A 22,402-nucleotide genomic window follows, 5' to 3' on the forward strand; every position below is an offset into this window, starting at 1 on the left:
TGTCACAATATTGTCCTTGCTATATGTGATGGCAACTCCATATAGCCGGTAGTTGACTATATGCAACCAAGATATGACCAACAACTTAAAAAAAAAACAAAAAGAAATGACCAACAAACAAACAGTTCACTTATTTCGTCTCCAACATCTGACCAAGATACGCAACCAAACAATTCACTCATTTGATAAGTACATACATACTCCGTTTCATAATATAATAGCGATTTTGACAGTTTGCTATATTATATTATGGGACAGAGATTTTGCTATTATATTATGAGACGGAGGAAGTACATTACAAGTTGTTCCATTGCAGTCCTGATTAGTTTACCAATAGTTAAGGTTAATAATGGCTTGCAGCCTATCACTTGCTCTGGGAGTGTCTTAGGGAATTTGGAAGGAGGCTGCGACATGGCAGGGATGCAGAGCGCTGAACCCGACCAACTGGAACAACAATGCTGACAGTACAACAACTATGGTTCAAGCCATAATTCGTCAGGCAGCCCCAGGCCAGGAGAGAAAAGCCATAAAATCAATAATCATCCTAATCACTTGGGAAATATGGGCAGGAAAGGAACAGCTGCACTTTCAGGGGGGAAATCGCCTGTCCTGCTGAAGTCGCCAGCAAAATTCGAGCAAATTTAGGGTTTTGGCGCTTGGCAGGGACAAAAATGTTTCGAGCGCCCCTTCGGTGGTGCCCCTAGGGCTTGTTCTACTTTCTGTTTTTCTTCATCCATACCATCGCTTGATCAAACCTTGTTCTCCGCTCTCTCCTAATCAATGAATGCCAGCAGCATGCTGGATCTTTCAAAAAAAAAAATTAAATGGCTTGCAGCAGGGTGTGTGTGACCCGGTCTGGGTCAGCAAGTCCTCAAAGTTCAGTCTTGGGTCATCCCATCCATCTGAAAGCCAAGGACCATGACCAACATGCAGCAAGGCACAGACAGTACATTCCAAGTCTCCATCTAGCTAGCTGTGCACGAACTAACCATGAATTCCTCGCCAGTGATCAATCGCCCCGTGTTGACTGCAAGAGATAACAGCAACGCACAGCTGCATCATGCGTGCGTGGTCCAACTTATATCGACTATATTATGTAACAAACCTCGTCCTGGATCGGGTGACCACACGCAACTAAAGAAACAAGAAGATGCCAAGCGGCGCCAAATTTAAAACGACAGAGTGCTTCGGTTCCAATGTACTCCCTCCGTCCGGAAATACTTGTCGGATGAATGGATGTATCTAGTCATATTTTAGTTTTAGATGCATCCAGTTTTATCCATTTGTGTGACAAGTATTTTCGGACGGAGGGAGTATACCCTAACCGCTGACAGCGCAGTTATATAGATTAATTACCAAACAGGGAGGCATCACTCACCGGATATGCTTGCGATCCCGATTCCATTCCGTCCACCATCTCAAGAACACATTATGTAATCAGTTCAGCAACATTGTTACTTGCAAGTCAGGCCCAAGGTCATTGCATTGCATTGCATTTTCTGGTTAGCAGCAGTTAAGGTTACAGCTGAGCTGACCGATCGGAAAAGTTGACCCCGTCTAGCCCAGCAGAGTCTTGAGATCTCTGGCTTGGATCATTATTTCAAAGATGAGAAGCTGGTACGTTGACCGTTGACCGGCCACAAAGATACCGTTGGCATATTCCAGCTGGCCAGCTGTGCAAGAACAAGCAATGCATTCCCTGCCATTGATTGCTCTCTGTTGACTGAAGGAGATAACAGAGCTACTGAAAGAGATGGCCCGTGGCTAAGCAGGCCAGGAAGCTTCTCAGAAGCAGCTGTCGCCGATCTCCGGCCTCACGTTGAAGGGTTGGATATCTTCTCCGCCGGAAATTCTGAATGACATCTACGATGGACGTCGACTGAATTTGCCGGTTGGAGAACGACCTTCAAGCTCTGGGACCAACTTCTTGTTTGTTTCTGCATCACGTTCACAGAAATATTGACCCCCGGGCTGAGAGAGCAAGGGAAAGCAGCCATTTGTTTGCTCCTCCTTGCTCCTATCTGCCTTGTCGCCTTGGCTACCAACAACAACAACAAACTCAAAGGGTAAGGGTATGCACTTTTTCACTTTTGTTTCCTCTTCTCTTGGGAGATTGCTTGCCGCTTTCTCTCGTGGTAGCTAGATAACATATGCACTTTTTCACTTCTCTCCTCTGCACTCTGAGAGGTTGCTAGCTGGTTCTTCTCTGGTGGTAGCTAACATTTGGTGGTTCCACATGGCCGTAGTCAGCAGAGCCCGGGCTTCTCTCCCTTCGCCGTCATCGTCGCCGTTGCCGGCCTTCTCCCCTCGGTCGCCGCAGCCCGAGGTGGCGGAGAGGATGTTCACGCGTGGAGGGAGCGGCCGGTCGTCGTCGTCCAGTGCCAGCGGGGCTAACAGGAGCGCCAGCCTCAGAGAGATCGACGAAGAGGCCGCCATCTTGCATGATGCTGATGATGATGACGGTGGAGGGAAGCTGTATGTCGCCGTCGGGAAGGACATCAAGGACAGCAGGTCCAACCTCATCTGGGCAGCTCGGAACCTCCTCGCCGGTGATCCCAAGCTTGTCCTGCTGCACGTCCACCAGCCTGCCGACAGAATCATGATAGGTAAAAGGGTCCGGCTTAGCTTCAGTATGACTTTTTTCATCTCATCTGCATCAACTTGACCATGGAGAAGAAAGGATTGTGGCTAGTAGTCCGATTTTCTTGTTATTTCTGTCAGCACTTCAGTCGTTTCAGAAGTAGTTTGCGTATCTATGGGGAAAAAACAAACCTTGATCTTACTGGATTTGATCCCCATCTCCATTTTCCTTTTCCATCCCCTGTTTCGCAAGAGAATATGCTGAAACGATACAAATGAAATTAGCAGCAAGCAGAAGTAGTCCTCTTTTGTTCGATGTTGCTGTCAGACAGTTTCAGAAAGCACTCCCCTGTTTTCAGTAGGCATTGCAAATACTTGTTCAGTAATCTATGCTGATTCAACTCTAATGTTGCCGGCGCAGGATTATGCAAGGTTCCAGCAAGCCAGGTCGAAGAAAAGGAGCTCAAAGCATACAGAAAGATTGAGAAGGAGGAGATGAACACACTTTTAAACCAGTACCTCAATTTCTGCAGAGTTTCTCTCAAGGTCAGTTAAACTAATTCAGGAAAGGCTACATGGATTCTGAAATCATATTCACTTGCGATTTCTTGTTATATGTCATCTGTACGAAATAAAAAGTAGCAAATTTACAGATGCAAGCTGAAACGCTGGTGATCGAGAAGAACAGTCCTGCAAATGGGATTATTGAGCTCATTGATCAGAATCGCATTACAAAGCTTGTTATGGGAACATCTTCCTTCTCAGTGTATGTGCAGATGCATATTCCAACTTTGTAATGAGGTTTCATGAAAAAATACATTGCAATTATTTCCAACTGCACTATTTTCGTAGAGCAAAGCACCATGAGTAATGTAATTAGATGCTCGACTGCTATATATATGTAAATTTCATATTTCTTTTTTATGGGTCTGCTGTTCTAGCAAGTGGCAATAAGGAAGGCAGCAGAACCATTTAGTCAATACTTCGCTTAAAACTCCCAGTAACAAATAACTACGGCTTTACTAATTATCATCTCTCCCTCCGTCTAAAGTCTAAACTAGAAATAATCCAAGTTGTTTATGTTGATTACGAATCTTTCATGAACAGGAAGAGGAAAGTACCAAAATCAAAAGTTGCAGCCGGTGTGCATGCACAGGCCAAACCATACTGCCAGATCTTCTATATTTGCAAAGAGACTCTTGCTTGCTCTAGGTACGAGTGTCATGCATCCCTAAGTCAACATAAAGCAAATACTACACAGAATTTGCAAATTTCAGCTCGAGCAACTACTCAAAATTATATCTAGCCTGACAAACAAAATGGTGCCATGTTTCTTATCAATTTTCAGGGAGGCCACTCAGCTTTGTGCAAAAGTAGAGTCACCCCGAAGTAGCTGCGCTAGCACTATCTCAGATCAACCTGAGTTAACTCCAAGATCCCTATCACTGCCACCAGGACATCCAGGTCTTTTAGGCTCTACAGGCCAACAACCCCTTCCACGACGGTCCAACTCAGTCAGTTATCCCTTGTCTGGAATGATAGCAGACAGTGTAGAAAACATGTCACCTGCAAGGCGGCAGTCAATTGATAGTCTCTTAGGCTCTACAGAACAAAAGGCCCTGCCACGACGGTCCAACTCAGTTAGTTATTCCTTGTCTGGATCGATAGCGGGCAGTGTAGAAATCATGTCACCTGCAAGGCGGCAGTCGATTGATATGACACCAACAGGTTCCTCTCCGAGTTCCAGCCAGCAAAGCACTGGTGGGTCCTCATTGGGTCTGAGGGATTTGGACAGTATGGATGGTTCACCAGTGCCTGTTTCAGTTGCAAGCTCTGAAGAAGAACATCAGCACTCTACGGTAAGCTATATTGGACTGAGCTGAGTTCTCTAACCATAGCCACACCTTTTTTTTTTTTGAATTACAATAATTTTACGGCTGTGTGTACCCTATGGGTGGAGAGGCCCGGAGAACTATCCCTCCATTATTTAAACAAACAAACTTATTAGACATAAACCAAGTACTATGTAATGTTAGAACTACGTTTAAAGAGGCTTTGGTCCTAGCACAAGTGTAGAGGGAAATGGTTGACAATAGAATGTCTTCATGGCTGTAGTAACTCTCAACCAGTAGTGTCTCTACTGTTTGCCACTGGCACTATGGAAAAAATCCACGTTGTTAAATAAAATCTTACTTCTATTGCTCTATCATCTAAGTTTTGGTTGATCAACCAAGGTCTCAGTTGTAATACTTATTAGATAACGTTGTCATGCTTATTGAATTCAAAGCAAACATAATGTTTTACAGGTGGAAATACGTGAAATGTTTGAGCAACTGCACCGAGTCCGCAATCAGCTAGAGCGCTCGAAAAAGGAAGGGTCTGAGGGCCGGCAGAAAGCCGAGAAGAACTTGTTTGAATCTTCTATGATGGTATGTTATTTGTTATTGACAGATACCTTTAGTTACCCACTATTGTTGTTTAATCTACTGTATTTTCCCAACCTTTCTTCTCTGAATACATGGAATTTATATTACATGTATCTCTTAAGTAAGTGAACCGTTTTCCTGTAGTTCAAAGCACGGGAGAGTTCACTCTGCAAAGAAAAAAAGGAGGTAGAGGAAAGGCTAACAAGAGAAAAGGCTGACCTTGAAAAAGAGCACTTCCATGTATGCAACGAGCTGCAGAAGGTAAATGAGCAAAGAGCAGAATTGGAGAGCAAGCTTCTCCAGACAAATGCCCTAATGGAAGAGCTCCAACAGTTGCAAGCAGAGCTGCAGCGTGAGAAAGACCATGCTGTTAAAGAAGCTGAAGAAATGCGCCAAACAAATGGTAACAGTGTATTTGGCTCTACTAGTGCTGTTGCCCTAACAGAATTCAGCTACACAGAGATAGAAGAGGCAACGGACAACTTTGATGACTCCAAAAAGATTGGCAGTGGTGGGTGTGGAACCGTCTACAAGGGATTTCTCCGTCATACTACCGTAGCCATAAAGAAATTCAACCGTGAAGGCACAACAGGAGATAAAGAGTTCAATGACGAGGTAATTTTCATCATTAAGAGTAAAACGTGCTGTCAGATGAGAATAAGTAAAACAGGTAAAACGGTGCATCTAAATATGTGATTTTCCAATATATTACAGGTAGAAACACTTTCTAGGATGAGGCATCCAAACCTTGTCACTCTGATAGGAGTGTGCAGGGAGGCCAAAGCGTTGGTCTCCGAATTCCTGTCGAACGGAAGCCTAGAGGACTGCCTGCAGTGCGAGCACCAAAGAGAGCCACTCTCATGGCGAATGCGCATCAAAATCGCTGCCGACATCTGCACGGGACTTATCTTCCTCCACTCTAACAAACCAAAAGGCATTGCCCATGGCGATCTGAAGCCTGACAATGTCCTTCTTGACACTAGCTTTGTTTGCAAACTGGCAGACTTTGGAATCTCTCGTCCCTTGGATCTGACAAACACCACCGTCACCCCTTACCACCGAACAAACCAAATTAAAGGCACAATGGGATACATGGATCCAGGATACATCGCCTCAGGGGAGATCACAGCTCAGTATGATGTCTACTCCTTTGGTGTAGTTCTGATGCGGTTGCTGACTGGCAAGAACCCCCTAGGCCTTCCGAATGAGGTGGAGGCAGCCTTGAGCAATGACATGTTGCAAGATATAATTGATACTTCTGGAGGGGAATGGCCACCTGAGTACACTGAAGAGTTGGCAAGACTAGCACTGAGATGTTGCCGGTATGAACGGAAGGAGCGGCCTAATCTTGCAAATGAAGCCTGGGGTATCCTGCAAGCTATGATGAACTGTCCAGATGATAAATGCAAGCCACCAACGTTTTTCATCTGTCCAATGACACAGGTCAGTTAACAGCTTTCTTATGTTTACAATTCAGTCGTTACAGTAGTTAATATCAACTCTGATATAATGATGGTTTATTTGCTTTGAAGTAAGGTGGTCAGCATCGTCACCTTTAGTTTGATAATCTTGCATCTTTGTAACATTTTCAGGAGATCATGAGGGATCCACACATTGCTGCCGATGGATTCACATATGAAGGTGAGGCCATCAAGGACTGGCTTCAAAGGGGGCATAAAATGTCCCCCATGACCTACCTCAGCTTCACACACCATGAGTTAATGCCGAACAATGCCCTTCGTTTTGCAATTCAAGAATGGCAAATGCAACAGCAACCGTGATTTTTAACCTTCCATTTGATCTGCGCAGTCGTGTTAGGAAGTGAAGCAAATGGTTTGCAAGTTTGTATAGTCTGTAGAGAATTCATTTTCCCCCACTTTAGCAGTTAGCGCTTTCTCAATGTTTGGGCCCACAAACGAGAAGTGATGTACATGTTTTCGGTCACATGTTCTTGGGATGAACTGACATGGCATGTAACTCTCCAAGAGAGAGTGGGTATTCAGGTTCATTGAAAAGTGATGGTGTATGGACATTTTAATTCCCTCTCAGTTATGCAAAGTTGAGAGTTAGAGTCAAATCAGCGTGGTCCCCAAAAAAACTACAGTAAATGAGCAATCAGATAGATCAGAGCAGAGACGGTTTATAATAATGTGATTACTCATGAATTAGCTATGCACGTTCGATTCTTACTGCAGATACAGGCATGACTTGATAATTCATGGTAGGCTGCCATTTTTCAGGAGATAATGAGCACACTATTATCTGTACTACGTCTGCCAGGTCAGCGGAAACTGCGTAGGCAAAATCATTTAGCTGCTCTGACTCACCTACAATTTAGCCCCAATCCACCACCGCTAACTTCAAAGTAAAGGTGTATCGCTTTCACATTCCCAAACAAACGGCTTACAAGACAGGATTAGGCAGTTGCATGCCAAACAACCAATTAAGGGCCTACTCCTCCAAGATACCTATCTATCTTGCTTGAGTTGAGCGAGAACATGGGCTGGGCATTTGAACAAACAGGTGGTGCGCAACCAGAAGCTGACCACGAAAGCAGAGGAGAGGAGCAGAGAAGAAGGCTTACAGAGGAGGGAGGTGAAGTGAAGCAGAGAGGACTTGTACTAGTCACTAGTCAGTCAGTCATCCATGAGAAAGGCAAGCACAGCACAGCACAGCACAGCTAGCTCCTGCCATGCCATGGAAATTGCAGTGGCACTGTTGGGCAATTCCTTGCTCTGCGCAAATAAATCACCATCAGTCACGTCAATACAAAACTAGAAAACAGATTAAACAAGGAGCAACCAATACAATACAAAACTACTCCTACAAAACAAGGAGCAACAAGTCAAGCCGGCCTGGCCTGGCAGCAGGTGTGAGTGCGTACAGCTACTGGCCTAGTACATACACTATGCACAATTAGCATGGAATGAGTCGGAGAAAGATGAGAGAATTACTATAGTATAGAATGGTGTGGATGTAAGAAGCAAGTATAAAAATGCAGAGGAGCTAGCCAAGCGCAGGGGACAAGTCCAAAGCTGGCCTGGCTGAGAAAGCCAAGAGAGAAACGAGAGACCAGCTACCTATCTATCTGCCATGGACGCGGCCTGCGACTCGCCGGAGCCGGAGCAGTCCTCCTCCGAGTCTGGCGAGAAGATGAAGAAGGTGTACGTGGCGGTGGGGGCCGGGTCCGACTCCAAGGCGATGGTGCTGTGGGCGCTGCACAAGTTCCCCAGAGACCCCACCGCCACCTCCTTGGTGCTGCTCCATGTCTACCCCCAACCCAAGCTCATCCCCATCAGTACGAGCATCTCCCCTGCCCCTGGAGTCTCTTTTCCTTTCCCCCCTTTTTACTGGAATCACAACTACTGTCTCTACCGTCAAAAAAATATGTCCCCTTTGTGCAACAAAATCATTAAATCAACCTGGTGATTTTTGGTCCCTCCGTTTCTTTCTGTAAATCATACTGATAACTCACTGCGGTAAATATTTGGCTAGCATTTTTTCAATTGTCATCATGCAATTTATGGGGCGTAAAAATCAGTGTCATTCAGCTTGGTATCACAAAAATATCTACTTATGATTGTGACTTTGTATAACACAAGCTAGGCACATATTGATATAGTGATGATCAATCAAAGTCTTCTCTTGACAAATCAAAATACGCTCTATATTAACTTCGCAACGGAGAGTAGTAAACTATGGATGCAAAGATTTATGTGTCCGATGCTGTTCACAGTGGGTGCCAGGATCCCTGCTAGCCAGGTGCAGGAGCAGGAGCTGACTGCGTACAAGAAGATGGAGCTACAAACAATCAGCAACACTCTGGATCAACACCTGCTATTATGTGCACAGGAAAAGGTTCAGACATGCCATTGCCAGCTCCAAGAATGCCAAGAAAACTAGTCTATGCAATCAGCTTCAAACACGTCGACATTGACACATGTATCTGCTGCGCAGGTACAAGCTGAGAAGCTGGTGGTGGAATCAGAGGATGTAGCAGAGGGACTGGTGCAGCTCATCACTGCGCATCATATCACTGCTCTTGTCATGGGGGCAGCAGCTGATAAGCATTACACAAAGTATGTATGTGGGCAAACTTCTGACTAATCCTTTCAGAACATGTATGGATGATCACCATCTATAATTAATTAAACACTTCACGATTGTTCGTGAATGCCATGTTGCCACACACAAAAAAAAAACTGATTCCTTGTTCAAGAGTTCAGGGAAATGAGAGCTCTCAAGTCCAAGAAAGCGCGGGCTGTGGAACAGCGGGCAGAGCCTTCCTGCAAAATATGGTACATTTGCAAAGGAACGCTCGTTTACCGTAGGTATGGTTCGGTTGGTCGACTGCGGATAATCTTCACTTTTGTTCATATGATTGATTACATTGTAGCTGAACTCCAGCCTGCATTTGACATGTTTCCCTCCCTCTCTGCTTTCTCTACAATAGGAATGCCGTGCCCCTTGGCCATGAAGCAATGCCGGAAGGTTCGCAAGAGTCTGCTGCTCAACAGTTTTCAGTGGATAGGTCGACTAGCTTGTCGGAGACGTGGTGTGTTTCAAGCACATGGCTACACAAACCACATGCCAGGCTGCAGATGGAAAGGACAAGTCCACGTGGATCAGACGATAATGGAAAGGTAAACACAATCCATGACAATAATAGATGAACAGTACATCATGCTATTTTATCTAGCAGGCCACCAGTTTGTACTTGAAATCTAATTTTACTCCAACTTCTAGAACTCACATTGTGTCTTAACAGCAGTAGGTTGAAGATGGTTAAACATTCAAGAATATCTTGACTGAAGTTTTTACCTTATCTAAACCAGGAAATTGTCAAAGAATTTGACGAGGCTGACATAAAATTCCAGCATATGCTCAGGGAGTTGGAGAGTGTAAGAAAGCAAGCTTATGAAGAAAAACACGGTCGTGAGAAAGCAGAACAGGATTTATTTGAGGCTTTCCAAAGAGTAAGAGTATCTTAATTTGCATTTTTCAGTAATATCGAGTATGCTGATGGAAGGATAGGCATGGCACAGTAGGGTTCGATGCGGCCTCTCTGCATTGCACTGTGCAGGGGGTAAGGCTTGCCTCGTACAATCCTTTCCCAGACCCCACCTGGTGTGGGAGCTTCTAGCACTCGGTCTGTCCTTATCGAGTATACTGATGTTGATAATTGTTTCAATTTTATGGATATATGCCAGTGAGAGCATTATTTGGAAGAAGCTCTCGCTACTGTGCTTGTGAAGCACTTTCAGAAACTTTACCATCAATAATAAATTTGTAAACAATTTGGAGCAATGGTTCTGATAGCTGCCAGCTAATTTTTCTAACTAATACTTTCTCACATTTAGCTTGTCTAACAGGCACGAGTCTCCGAGAATATGTACTTAGGAGAAGTGAAGCAAAAGAATGAAATCGAGGAAAAGTTGGCAACAGTAATGGAGGAAGTTGAGAGTCTCACAGAAACAACTGATGGACTTTGTGCAAAGCTTCAAGAGGAACGCAAGAAAAGATCGGCCCTGGAGAAAAGAACTGCCCATTCTGACCGTATCATCAAGGATTTGCTGTTGCAGCGCGACAAGGCTGTAAGAGAGGTAGAAGCACTACATGCAAAGAAAGGAGAGTCCAGTGCAACCGCGGAGGGGACGATGCACATCACGGAGTTGTCCAGCTCAGAGATTAAGGATGCAACCAACAACTTTGATCACTCACTGAAGATTGGAGAAAGTGTTTATGGAAGCGTGTACAAGGGATTTCTTCGGCACACAAATGTAGCCATAAAGAAGTTGAATCTCGAAAGCACACAGCCACAGTCACAGTCACAGTCACAGTTCAATCAAGAGGTTGAATTCTTGCTTTAAGTTAATTATTTGCTTTCTTTCATCTCAACTAAACTGGTATTTTGCTGGTTCAAATAAAGTACTGTGTTGCAGACAGTTAAGTTGTTCATGATGCCTCCTTTGCAGATAGAGATACTCAGTAGGGTGCGACATCCAAACCTGGTCACTCTTATTGGAGCTTGCAAGGATGCTCAAGCTCTTGTCTACGAATACATGCCGAATGGAAGCTTGGATGACCGTCTGGCTTGCAAGGACAATTCTAAACCTCTTAGTTGGCAGCTGCGCACCCGCATCATTTCCCATGTTTGCTCGGCACTCATCTTCCTCCATTCGAATAAACCCCATAGCATTGTCCACAGTGACCTGAAAGCATCGAACATTCTTCTAGACGGAAATAATGTAGCAAAGCTCAGTGGTTTTGGCGTGTGCCGAATGGTCACTGATGAGTTCAGGGACACAACCACCCTATATAGGCATACCCACCCAAAGGGATCTTTTGTGTACATTGATCCTGAATATGTTATGACTGGTGATCTAACACCACTATCTGACGTATACTCTTTCGGAATCGTGCTCCTGCGCCTCTTGACTGGAAGACCAGGATTCGGGCTGTTGAGAGATGTGCAACGGGCTGTGGAAAAGGGTTGCTTGGGAGCAATACTGGATTCATCTGCTGGGGGCTGGCCAGCTATGCAGGCTGAGCAATTGGCTCGGGTGGGTCTGAAATGTTGCGAGATCAGAAGAAAAAATCGTCCAGACCTGCAAAACGAGGTTTGGACTGTACTTGAACCAATGTTGAAGCCTGCTTCCATTATGTTGTGTTCCTTGTCATTCAAATCAGTATCAGAAGACCTTGGTGGTGTGCCGCCCTACTTCATCTGTCCAATACTACAGGTGAGTCATACATTTTGCTTGGTGAATATCATTTTCTTCTGCTGTCTATTTTAATATTTTAAAGCATGGAGGGATATCTTTAAAATATTCTAAGCATGTTTGATTAGCCTTAAATGCCCTCTGAATTGTTCTTTCCAGTTATCATTCTTAGTAATCTTAGACAAGTCGATTTCTTGCATAGAAAGCATTTGTCGTTTCAGGTTGTTTCACCTTCACATTTCTACGGTGCAGGATGTCATGAGGGAGCCTCTAATTGCTGCAGATGGCTTTACCTACGAAGCCGAAGCTATAAGGGAGTGGATTGACAGTGGCCACCATACATCACCCATGACAAATCTTGAGCTACTCCACCGTGATCTTTTGCCGAACCATGCCCTCCGTTCTGCAATCCAAGAATGGCTGCAGACAGATGCATAATAAATGTTATTTTTATCATCATGGAACTTACAAATGAACTAATACTATGTCCTTAACTTCTTTACGCACAATAATAGGTGCATACCTTACGCATAAGTAAAGATATACACATCATTTTTGTTTTGCTTTTCAGCAAAAATTTGTATCTAAAATGTAAGACTTGGAGCTCCATCAGCGGCATGCCAGTATTTGTACATGGATCTGTACAGTCAAAACTGTCTTCGTGATAATATTGCTGTTACATGCTACATGGATACTGCACTATGTTTTTTTTCACTGCTTGATCAACAATCGGTGTGTTGTGGTACTAGCATCTGAATGCTGGTCGAGCATGGAAAGTACGGAAGCATACAGTTCAAATGTCGCTAATTACAACTATTCATTTTACGTTGTCATCTTATATGTGTTTATATGTCCATAAGTCTAATTCCCATCCAACCTGTTTATTCTGAATGTCTAGAACAATCAACAATAACTGCTCAGAAGGTAAATGATGTAGCAATCAGATAATAATAACTTCATCAGTACGCCTGCTTCTGTTGTTGTCTTGTTAATACCAAAAATACATTGAGATGGAGAAAACCATCCTTGAAAGATGTGTGGTGTGCGCAAATTTGCCAAAGTTTCTTACCTATGCAGATCACTCAGCAAGTTATTCTCAACAAGATGTGTTGTGTGCACAAAGTTGCCAAAGTTTCTTACCTATGCAGATAGCTCAGCAAATTCGTCTCGACAAGCACTTCCCTCCAAATGAGTCAAATGGAGCCTCCAATGCATGCAAGCTGCAACCCCAATCTTCGCATATTCTAGTTATCATGCTGGTATATGCTGTTGACAGCTTGACAGGAGATGTCTTGATGTGCATATTAACATATTAACAGCTTGACAGGAAGAATTATGTGAGATGCATTAACATATTGACAGCTTGACAGCAAGAATTATGTGAGAGTACCTCCTGGGAATGAACAATGCTACCAAGTGCCAAGTATCTAATTATACATGATCTATTCTGGACAAATTTTTCGCATCGTGAAAGTAGCCGTCTATTTGGAACTGCCGGCCAAGTGAGATGGGATGGCCTGTAATGATCGTCACCTAACGGGACAACTTCATTGCTAAGCATCAAAAGTCAGTCAGGGAGGACATTCATGTTTAGAAGCGACTTGGAAGTAGTAGAAACTTCGCGGAAATGCCAGGGTTCCTATCAGGATTACGTGTTTTGTTGATAACTCACAGTTATACTTGCTAAAAAATGAGCGGAAGCTGATGCAGTTATCATTTCTTATAGAAAAATCCCTGACTAGAGAAGATAATAAGACGATTAATTAAGTTCTAAATAATCAATGACAAAATATAGAATGTATTGGTATTATCTCCACGCCAGCAAACATTCATGCAACATGTCTTATTTGCTTTTTAACCAACCAGTTGGTCTTTCCACGCCTTTTGAAGTACGCAGGACTCAATTTTCTGCCACCAAAATACAATAAAGTTATTATCAGTCTGGTTTTCCTTTTTTATAAACTGGAATGGCTACTACAAGGGGGTTAACCGATGTTTCCTAAATGGAACAGGATTTTTTTTTAATTGGGCAACACTTGGGACCCGAAGTCAGACATTGACTTGATGATGCACTCACTGCTGCTAGATACAATCAGACAATAACCAAATCCAAGGCCACTCTTTAAAACCATCACCAGTCTACTCTCCCATTTGGGCCTTCTAAAACTGACACTACCTGGGAAAGACCAAGGCAGAACAAGGACTAGGATGACAATCATATCGACGCCACAGAGCTGAAGAAAAGTGGTCCAGCACATTTAGGTACTTCCCCAAAACTTTTAGAGCATTTTCAGAGATCTTCACCTTTTGTAGTCTTAGGTTGTGTGTCTTCAGCTCTGCTGAGCCAGATAGCAAAACCAGAATATAGATATGATACCAATTCTTGATTTCTCAGGGTCTGTGTAGGGAGTAAGAAAGATGGATGAAGAAGAGGTTCATATCGCGATCGGGAAGAACTTCAGAAAGGAGAAAGCTAACATACTATGGGCTGCTGCAAATTTCCCAAGGGCTACCATAGTTCTTGTCCACGTTCATTGGCCATCCAAGTGGATGCCCTTCAGTAAGTTTTTTCAGCCAAATATTTTCCATGCTTTGTAAAGCTCTAATGGTTAGATGCCCTTCAGTAAGTTCTTTTCAGTATTAACAGGATAAAGTATAACCTTGTGTTTTATTAGCTGTATAAATAATTGTTTGTTTCTAACCAACAACTGCAGTGGGTGGAAAGCTGCTATACAAGTTTGCAGACGAAAAGGAGAAGGAGATGCATAGAGGTAGAGAAACGGAAGCAATGGTCAAGATGCTATCACAATATAAAAGCCTATGTGATGATACAAGAGAGGTATCCTACGATTTAGATTCAGATTAAAATAAATAAGGTCAGAGCGGTGCTTATTAGAGTTCATCCAAAAAGCACTCTAGTCATGTGATATTTGTTCGCAATCATGATGAATTAAGTGTAAAAACACTATAATTTAAATAATTATTTATCTGATGATGAAAGTTAAGCAAACAAACCATGTGGAGAGGGATCAAATCAATACAACACTAACATAATTATTTCACAGAAATATGTTTCCTAAATGGGCCTGTGTCCTTGCAGGTTAGGGCACATTACCTTACACATGATGACATTCTTACTGGTGTTGTAAACCTGGTAAAGAAGCTCAAAATCAAGAGAATTGTCATCGGGTCAAGGTGAGATCATAGCATGAACTAATACGCATAAGGAAGCAATTGCCTCTTTGTATATGTTATTGAATGTAACCTGTACAAATGGACATTGCCTTAGCCCATAAAACAGCATAACAGTATAGTAAGTTATGCAGGAACATGTCAAAGAAAGCGGTTCTTCGTAAATGCTCTCAGGTTTGGGTGGTGATTAATGGCAAATATCTGTCCACTAGGTATAGTTTCTCCAAAGACCATAACTGCACTCCCGGTAATCTATGAATCATATCTAGAAATTACTTGATGGATGAGATCGTTCTTAAGTGCAGCAATGATCATCTGGAGCATACTGGAGGCACTGGATATGGAGGGAGCTCTGAGTTTTTGCCATCTATGCATGAGCTGAGCGACGAATCTGATGGCTATGCAACACCATCAAGTGATTTTGTGAGCAGACTTCTTAGCAAAGCATTACACACATGCAAACAATAACAGTTTTAGTTCACAAGTTTAAGACCATGGTTCAGAGTTTTGATACATGCCCGTGGTGTATTCCAGTATGTATCATTTCAGGAAGACGATGTCATGGACGAGGATGGGGTGATTCCAATGGATGGTGATGAACAATTGGAAAAGGTATAACTTGCCTTTTTTTTTTCAAGACAACTACCACAACATGTGCATTAAAATGTCTGCTTACTCTTTAAGTTTGACGACACACACAGAAACAAAATTACATCTGATTGAGTTTACTCCATGCTCAAGCATGTTTGACAATTTTAGATTTACCACCGTTGGCTCAGATGCATGTTGATTAACTATGTGTCAAAAAATAGGTGTTACTTATGACTTCTAAAAGTGCAGCTTGTGTTGATAAAATAAACTGATTGCTCCATTCCAGTATGATGTGCAGGAAGCTGAACAAGACATTGAGGAAATAAATGCTTCTGAGGAAGTGGGCAAAATTTCTGGTGATGGCATACGGAGTTCCAGAAATATGAGTGAAGAGTCTGAAAAATTGATGGTAAATGTCACACGATACTACCTTTGTCAATGCCTATTTCGTTTAAAACATGGCTAGATGAAGGTTCCAACTTATGATGATGATAATTTACTCAAAATAGAAATAATAGTAACAAAGATAGGTTGGAGACATCACCAGTCAGGAAGAGAAAAATAGATGACAGAAATCATATGGAACACGGTGTATGTCACAGAACATCGGTACAGCGTTGAATCCCTTAACTACTTCAATACACCCCGTTTGGTTTTGTTCAGGAGGAAATGGAAAAACTACAAAGGAGATTGAAAGAGCTGCAAGACGAGGGGCATAATCATGAAGAAAGCATCTTGTCGCCAAGAAGAAAGAATGTATTGTTGATGGAGAAAACGTTACCAAAACAAAGATACCCAGAGCTGCAAATCCCAGAACATATTGTGCAGTACTCCATGTCGCGTATTGGGAAAGCGACCAATAACTTCTACTCAAGAAACCTCATAGGGGAAGGAGGCTATGGCCTAGTGTACAAAGGAAAACTAGGTGGCGTGCCAGTGGCTATCAAGCTGTTGAGACCCCATGGTAAACCCCATGGTAGACAAGGTTTTCCAGAGTATCAGCAGGAGGTAATATAATGAACTCTATCCAGTCATCCTTTTAACTGTCTGAGCATGCACACAACATAGCCTAACAATAATTACAAGAGGAAACAAACACTCATTTCATACAGAGTAAGATGCAAGTATTTCCATCTGAACTGTACCATAATTTTGATAGGACCCTTGTTTTCCTGCAGTTCTTTAAGAGAACTTTTTTTACACATTTAACACCACATTGATGGATAATCACCCCTCCTCCTTGCTTATCTCAAACAACTCCACAAAGTAGATAAGTAGATGGGCAGAGTAACAAGCTCGCATACCTTACTACTTGGAGAAGAATCCTCTGAGCTGCGCTACATATAGTAACCGGAGGAAATGTCGATCATGTTTGGAATTCCCCAGGTCGTTGTGCTGAGCAGAGTCAAGCACCCACACATCGTGAAGCTGATCGGCGTGTGCCCGGAATCATGCGGCCTCGTCTACGAGTACCTCCCCAACGGCACACTCATGGATGGGCTCTCCAAGGGGCTTCCATGGAAGGACCGTATCAGGATCCTCGCCGAACAGCGTTCCGCGCTGGCGCACCTACACTCCAGCCGGCCCAACGCCATCATCCATGCGGACCTGAAGTTGACGAACATCCTCCTCGACGCCGGGAACGTGAGCCGGCTAGGAGACTTCGGGACGGCGCGCGTCGTGCAGATGAAGCCGCTGGAGGAGGACACCATCTGCCGGCGGACGAACCCGATGGGCACGATGGGGTACATGGACCCCGTCTTCTTCACGACAGGCGAGCTCACCGCGGAGTCGGACGTCTACGCGTTCGGCGTGGTGATCCTGCAGGTCCTCACAGGGCTGCTCGACCTCAACATCGTCGAGCAGGTGCAGGAAGCGATGAAGATGGACGCCGCACACGGCCTGCTGGACGCGTCTGCCGGCACCTGGCCAGAGGTGCAGGCGGAGCGGCTCATGCGGCTGGCGCTGAGGTGCTGCAACCTGGAGCGGAACCGGCGGCCAGCTGCCACCTCCGACGCCGAGTGGCGATCGCTGGACATCCTGCGGACCATGGCAACTGCAAGTAAATCCCGGAAATGGAGTCATGCAAACTGAAGAACCATGCCAGCGCATCGGCGAAATGCCAACAGAACATAATGGGTTTAGTCTGTGAATCTAAACTGCATTTGCGTTTAGTTTGTGATGCCATAGCATTTCTCTTGTGAATGTACTCCCTCCGTTCCATATTACTGTACTAAATCAGGGACGAGTAATATGAAACGGAGGGAGTACATTCTTAAACTAGTTAGAACATAATGTACGATAGGACAGAACAGTGCGCCCCTCCCATTGCAAACTTTTTTTACCATGTCAATGCGGTGGTAAACAATAGATAAAGCGCAGTCCAAACATCTCAGGATCCAATGACCGCATGAAGCAATGTCGAATGAGAGAGGGGGAGGGGGGGAGGGACGGGTTGGTTGGTTCAGGAATCGGCATTACCTGCCTGCCCGCCTCGCATTACGCCGCCGACGCCTCTCCGGGATCCATCGCCGCCGTCGACGCCATAGGAGAAAGGGGAACGCCGCCGCGCGTTCCGACAACCGGACAGACGCCATAGGAGAAAGGGGAACGCCGCCGCGCGTTCCGACAACCGGACAGCAGGTCTTGACTCTGAGATGGGCTTAGCCGCCGTGTGTATTATGGGCTTCTAGTAGCCGGGGATGATGTATCTGCCGCACCGGTGCTTGTGGTGCTATCGTAGCGCATTTACAAATTTTTTTATTTTAAAAAAGAAAAAATAGCACATTCACACAACTTCGGTCTATGTTGCCGTAAAATTTCAAATCAAAATTTAAAGTATTGCTTGAGGTACAAAAAGAAAAAATTTACACTGAATAGTACATACCATAAGTTGGCTTTAAATCTGGCCCATTATCACATTGATGTCAAAATTTTCATTTTTGCATCTCGTGCAATGTTTCGAATTTTGATATGCAATTTTCTGACAACATCCCTTGATGTTGAGTCAATCTGCTAGACTTTTTATTTTTTGAAACATTTTAAAATGCACTACGTGTCCGGTGCACCGGTGATACATTCCCTCTACTAGCCTTATGTGCTCAGCCCTAAAAATATAGCCTTAGGGCAAACTCCAACACGGGTCACCAAATGGGCATGGCCTGATCCAAAGAAATTGTGATGGAAAAACTACGAAGATCTGGAACCACCGAACCACAACAGTTGATTGCCTAGGGATGACAAAATGAGATCAATTGTTGCTATCGCTGAAAACCCCACCCAAGTTTGTTAGCGAATTAATTCTTCCGAACATGCCATCTTGGGAGAGAAGGTCACATGGCATTTCGTCGCTACGTATGTCGACTCGGTTCTCTTGATTCCTCTGTGCACAAGGAAAAATGGAAGGTTTTTGGTCATGGAACTTTGACAAGAATGGCTTGTTCTTAGTGCGCTCAGCTTGTCGTATGTTGTCTATACAAAGTTTCGGCATGAATCCTAGCAAGAAGAATGCTCGGGACTAACTCTGATCGTAATGAGAGAAGTTGGACTGAGATGTGTGACAGTGTTATGGCCCAGGTGTACCTCACAATATCGGCTGTCGGCTTGGCGCACCCCACCCTCCCCCTTACATGCTTTAAAGAATCCCGGTTATAGTAAAATTTACAAGTTTTTTTAAAAAAAAATTCAAAACATGTTTTGGAAATTTTCCTAGATTTAAAGAAAATGTTTGGACTTCCAAAAATGTCTGCGTTCTCAAAAAATGTTTGGGATTTTATAAAGAAATCTTCATGTGTTTAAAGAATGTTCCAACAAATTGAAATTCCTGGAACTAAAAATATGTTCACATTTTCAAAAAAAGTTCCTGTTTATGAAAAAATATTAGGAATTTTACAGAAAAATGAGAAAAGTGTTATTATTATTTATTTTATTTTTAAAATTTCGAAAAACACATGCGTTTTTCGAAAATGTCCTTATTTGAAAGATGATCATTTTTTGAAGATTCTTCCAAAAAATATAGAAAATGTTTAAAAAATAAAAAAATCATTCATTTGCTTTTAGAAATTTTTATTTTTTTCAAATAAATGTTTGCCCTGTTTATTGGGAAATAACTCTTGATAAAAGTCGCTAGTTTCACTCGCTATAGCGACCGCTACCTACGACTCTGCGACGCTGGAGTGGCAAAACTATGTATCTAGCGTCCTATAGGTGCTCCTCTAGGAACCTCAAATATGACGTGTGTTGCGTCAAACAGTCGGTGCTTCGCACAGGCGTGCCCCAGACTTAAGCGACCCATCGGCGATGAACTAAAGTGTGCCAGCGCACTGTAGTGAGTGTTTTCTTTTTCAGCTGGTTTTTTAAACAAAATATACAAACTTTCTAAAAACATGACCAATTTTTGAAAAAGTGATTATTGTTGGAAAAAAGTACAAGCATTATTTGAAAACAAATAAGAATTTTAAAAATGAACCTTTTTCCAAATATTTGTGAATAAAACTGGAAATAACATGCATAATTTTTGAATTTGTTTTATAAACTCAAACATTTTTATTAAACATGAACATTTTTTGAAATTCTTTTGGAATTTTTGAACTTCTCCCAATATTATGAACATTTTCATAAAAATTGGAACATTTTATGAAAGGTGAAAATTTCAAATATTTAGGTAAAAAGTTGGAAAGGGAAATGGAAACAAATAAAAAATAACACAAATCTAAAAATGCAAAAGGCAAACAACACAAAGAAAAATAAACCGAAAGCTTCTATAAGGTTGTCAAAACCGATAATAACCAGGGTCCGAACATCTTCTAAAAATATGGATTCAATTTTCTCTATGGTTCAACCTATAAATCGAATCACTTTTCTTTATGGTTCAGCTCAAAGAACACTTTCTAAAAATTGGTGACTAAATGGGCCAGCCCATAAATGGAATTGCAAGCTGGCTCCTACGCAAAATACCGACAATTAAATGCAACACACGTGAAATAGGAATTACCAGGAGGGCACAACACGGAGGGCACAAGTCGCTTTTGTTTTTAAAAAGTCACTTTTTTGGAGAAAAAAGGGAATATACAGGAAATACGAAAACATAAACGGAAAAAACCGAAACGAAAACGGAATTTGTTACACAGAAATGGATACAAAATTGGACTGCTGTTTTTCCGGGCAACAAACACGAAAGCGAAACTTTTCATTTACGTGAGTATGACATTTTCGTCTGTACTAAGAACTAATAGATACTTTGCAGTCCAACCATCAAACAACGCAAAATGATGGAGTGAGCGGAATGGCCTATGTGAGACTCAACTTCTTGTGCCATGCATGTACTCAACTAGACTCATGCATGTACTCAGCTAGACTCAGACAATTGTTCAACACTACTACAATAATATGCTAAGCCACTAACCTAATCATCTCATTTTATAGCCATGTTAAAAATTGATTAAATTTGTTGGGATGCTTGAGTTTTTCTCTATGGTTCAAAGAGTTTTCAAGTTTCGATCAATAGCCCATTTCGTTGTCATGTTCGCTCCATATTCATGCATCATGTTCGTTTCGGGTATTATCTGTTTCCGTATCCATTTTCAGGGCTTCTATATTTGTTTCCGCTTTCGCAAAAACACGGAAACAAATGTGGTAACACCGCGCTTTGTCCATTTTCATCCCTATTTATACGGGTCAAATACCCTTACATTGTGCTAGCTCTGCCCTGACACTGCATGCCATCGAGGAGGGAGGCCGCATGCCGCGCATGTCATAACACACACCACCATTCCTTCCACTCAAGGTATAAAACTTTCAATCATCTAAAAAATAGTGATTTCACTTCTTTTTTTTTAAACATGGTTCAATATTTCAAAGAACTATTTCATTTATTTCAAAAGAGGGTATTCATTTTTTCCGAATAATCGTTTCAAAAAACTATTACACTTGTGCACATAAGTGATTTCAATTATTTCATATACATCCTAATTAAATATTGTTTTAGAAATATCTCATATTTTGACAAAGTGATTAATTTATTTCACAAAAGAAATTTATTCCAAACATTCTTGCCTTATACATACATGTGCATTTGGATTTACCTTTTATGTATATATCCATGTTAAAATGGTTGGTTTGGTCGACTAGAGGGGGTTTGAATTGGTGACTAACAGTTTTTTTAACTTTGTTTGCAAATTTTAGGTTCAACAATAAAATATGTTGTCTAGATATGCAACTAGATGGACAACCTATATGACACACACAACAAGAAGAACATAAAGAGTTTTCACAAAGTAAAGATAAGAAGTAACCGCAAGTGAAGACGGGGATGTCTTTTCCCTCCTTCGTGGGAGGTTTATCTCTGTTGGAGGGGTGTGGAAGTACGATGCTCCCCAAATAGCCACTATGGCTCATCCTATTCTCGTCACGCCCTTGCACGATGCAAGTTGCCATGAATCCACTAGCGATGCTCTTGAAGGTGGCAACTGGGACCTTTAAAAAGAAAGTTGGGTCTTTCTCCACAACTCAATTGGAGGATCCCACCACCACCACAATGGAATGTGGCTTCGCGGTGACCTCTTTTAGTCTAGGGTGCCCAAGCACCAAAGAGTAAGTTGATGAAGATTAACGAGTCTTGGGAACACGAATCAGTTTTGGTGCGACTGTAGATCGGGTGAATCTCCTCCAATCCCCAAAGTATTGGGGAGTTTGGGTGGACGAGGATGGAGATCTCAAGCTTTTTGTTTTTGGCAATGGTGCGGAAAGATTTTTGAGAAGAGTTTAGGTCAGGAGTAGAAGAAGGGGTATATATATCCCTCGGGGGAGAAATAACCGTTGCACAGCCACAACTCCGGGCACCCGGACCATTCAGAGGGTGGCAGCCTGCCCCGGGCACCCGGGGGACAAAGT

At 42.8% G+C, this 22,402-nt stretch overlaps 3 protein-coding genes across 4 annotated transcripts; all 3 read left to right on the top strand.

The window, feature by feature from the left end:
• Positions 1–1,949: 1,949 nt before the first annotated feature.
• Positions 1,950–7,083, top strand: LOC119302255 (U-box domain-containing protein 33-like). 2 transcript variants are annotated; one of them, XM_037579293.1, is made up of 10 exons: positions 1,955–2,066; positions 2,247–2,606; positions 3,002–3,126; positions 3,234–3,346; positions 3,688–3,792; positions 3,929–4,439; positions 4,887–5,009; positions 5,151–5,621; positions 5,721–6,449; positions 6,599–7,083. In XM_037579293.1, the coding sequence occupies exons 2-10, from the start codon at positions 2,339–2,341 to the stop codon at positions 6,785–6,787; spliced, it is 2,634 nt and encodes an 877-aa protein (XP_037435190.1). In that variant the 5' UTR covers positions 1,955–2,066; positions 2,247–2,338; the 3' UTR covers positions 6,788–7,083. The 2 variants fall into 2 exon arrangements, with proteins under 2 accessions (XP_037435189.1, XP_037435190.1); XM_037579292.1 differs by having other exon boundaries at positions 1,950–2,606.
• Positions 7,084–8,040: 957 nt separating this feature from the next.
• On the top strand, positions 8,041–12,229 carry LOC119302257 (U-box domain-containing protein 33-like). Its single transcript, XM_037579294.1, has 9 exons — positions 8,041–8,304; positions 8,743–8,864; positions 8,964–9,085; positions 9,233–9,337; positions 9,460–9,649; positions 9,842–9,982; positions 10,379–10,858; positions 10,982–11,749; positions 11,981–12,229. The coding sequence occupies exons 1-9, from the start codon at positions 8,100–8,102 to the stop codon at positions 12,164–12,166; spliced, it is 2,319 nt and encodes a 772-aa protein (XP_037435191.1). The 5' UTR covers positions 8,041–8,099; the 3' UTR covers positions 12,167–12,229.
• A 1,543-nt stretch (positions 12,230–13,772) lies between these two features.
• LOC119297632 (U-box domain-containing protein 33-like) lies at positions 13,773–17,774 on the top strand. Its single transcript, XM_037575350.1, has 10 exons — positions 13,773–13,990; positions 14,124–14,288; positions 14,443–14,567; positions 14,829–14,923; positions 15,055–15,132; positions 15,226–15,343; positions 15,455–15,532; positions 15,798–15,920; positions 16,175–16,519; positions 16,898–17,774. The coding sequence occupies exons 2-10, from the start codon at positions 14,147–14,149 to the stop codon at positions 17,603–17,605; spliced, it is 1,812 nt and encodes a 603-aa protein (XP_037431247.1). The 5' UTR covers positions 13,773–13,990; positions 14,124–14,146; the 3' UTR covers positions 17,606–17,774.
• Positions 17,775–22,402: the final 4,628 nt, after the last annotated feature.

The sequence above is a fragment of the Triticum dicoccoides genome, chromosome 5A (assembly GCF_002162155.2).
Source record: "Triticum dicoccoides isolate Atlit2015 ecotype Zavitan chromosome 5A, WEW_v2.0, whole genome shotgun sequence".
Taxonomy (NCBI): domain Eukaryota; kingdom Viridiplantae; phylum Streptophyta; class Magnoliopsida; order Poales; family Poaceae; genus Triticum; species Triticum dicoccoides.

What these genes read in the sequence shown, in the direction of transcription:
- LOC119302255 (XM_037579292.1), top strand. Translation starts at nt 2,237, where the DNA reads ATGGCCGTAGTCAGCAGAGCCCGGGCTTCTCTCCCTTCGCCGTCATCG. An exon ending in TGCCGACAGAATCATGATAG is followed by an intron (nt 2,607 to 3,001) that starts GTAAAAGGGTCC and finishes TTGCCGGCGCAG; the next exon opens with GATTATGCAAGGTTCCAGCA. An exon ending in ATAAAGAGTTCAATGACGAG is followed by an intron (nt 5,622 to 5,720) that starts GTAATTTTCATC and finishes AATATATTACAG; the next exon opens with GTAGAAACACTTTCTAGGAT.
- LOC119302257 (XM_037579294.1), top strand. Translation starts at nt 8,100, where the DNA reads ATGGACGCGGCCTGCGACTCGCCGGAGCCGGAGCAGTCCTCCTCCGAG. An exon ending in GGAACGCTCGTTTACCGTAG is followed by an intron (nt 9,338 to 9,459) that starts GTATGGTTCGGT and finishes TCTCTACAATAG; the next exon opens with GAATGCCGTGCCCCTTGGCC. An exon ending in GATCAGACGATAATGGAAAG is followed by an intron (nt 9,650 to 9,841) that starts GTAAACACAATC and finishes TATCTAAACCAG; the next exon opens with GAAATTGTCAAAGAATTTGA.
- LOC119297632 (XM_037575350.1), top strand. Translation starts at nt 14,147, where the DNA reads ATGGATGAAGAAGAGGTTCATATCGCGATCGGGAAGAACTTCAGAAAG. An exon ending in TATGTGATGATACAAGAGAG is followed by an intron (nt 14,568 to 14,828) that starts GTATCCTACGAT and finishes GTGTCCTTGCAG; the next exon opens with GTTAGGGCACATTACCTTAC. An exon ending in AAGAGTCTGAAAAATTGATG is followed by an intron (nt 15,921 to 16,174) that starts GTAAATGTCACA and finishes GGTTTTGTTCAG; the next exon opens with GAGGAAATGGAAAAACTACA.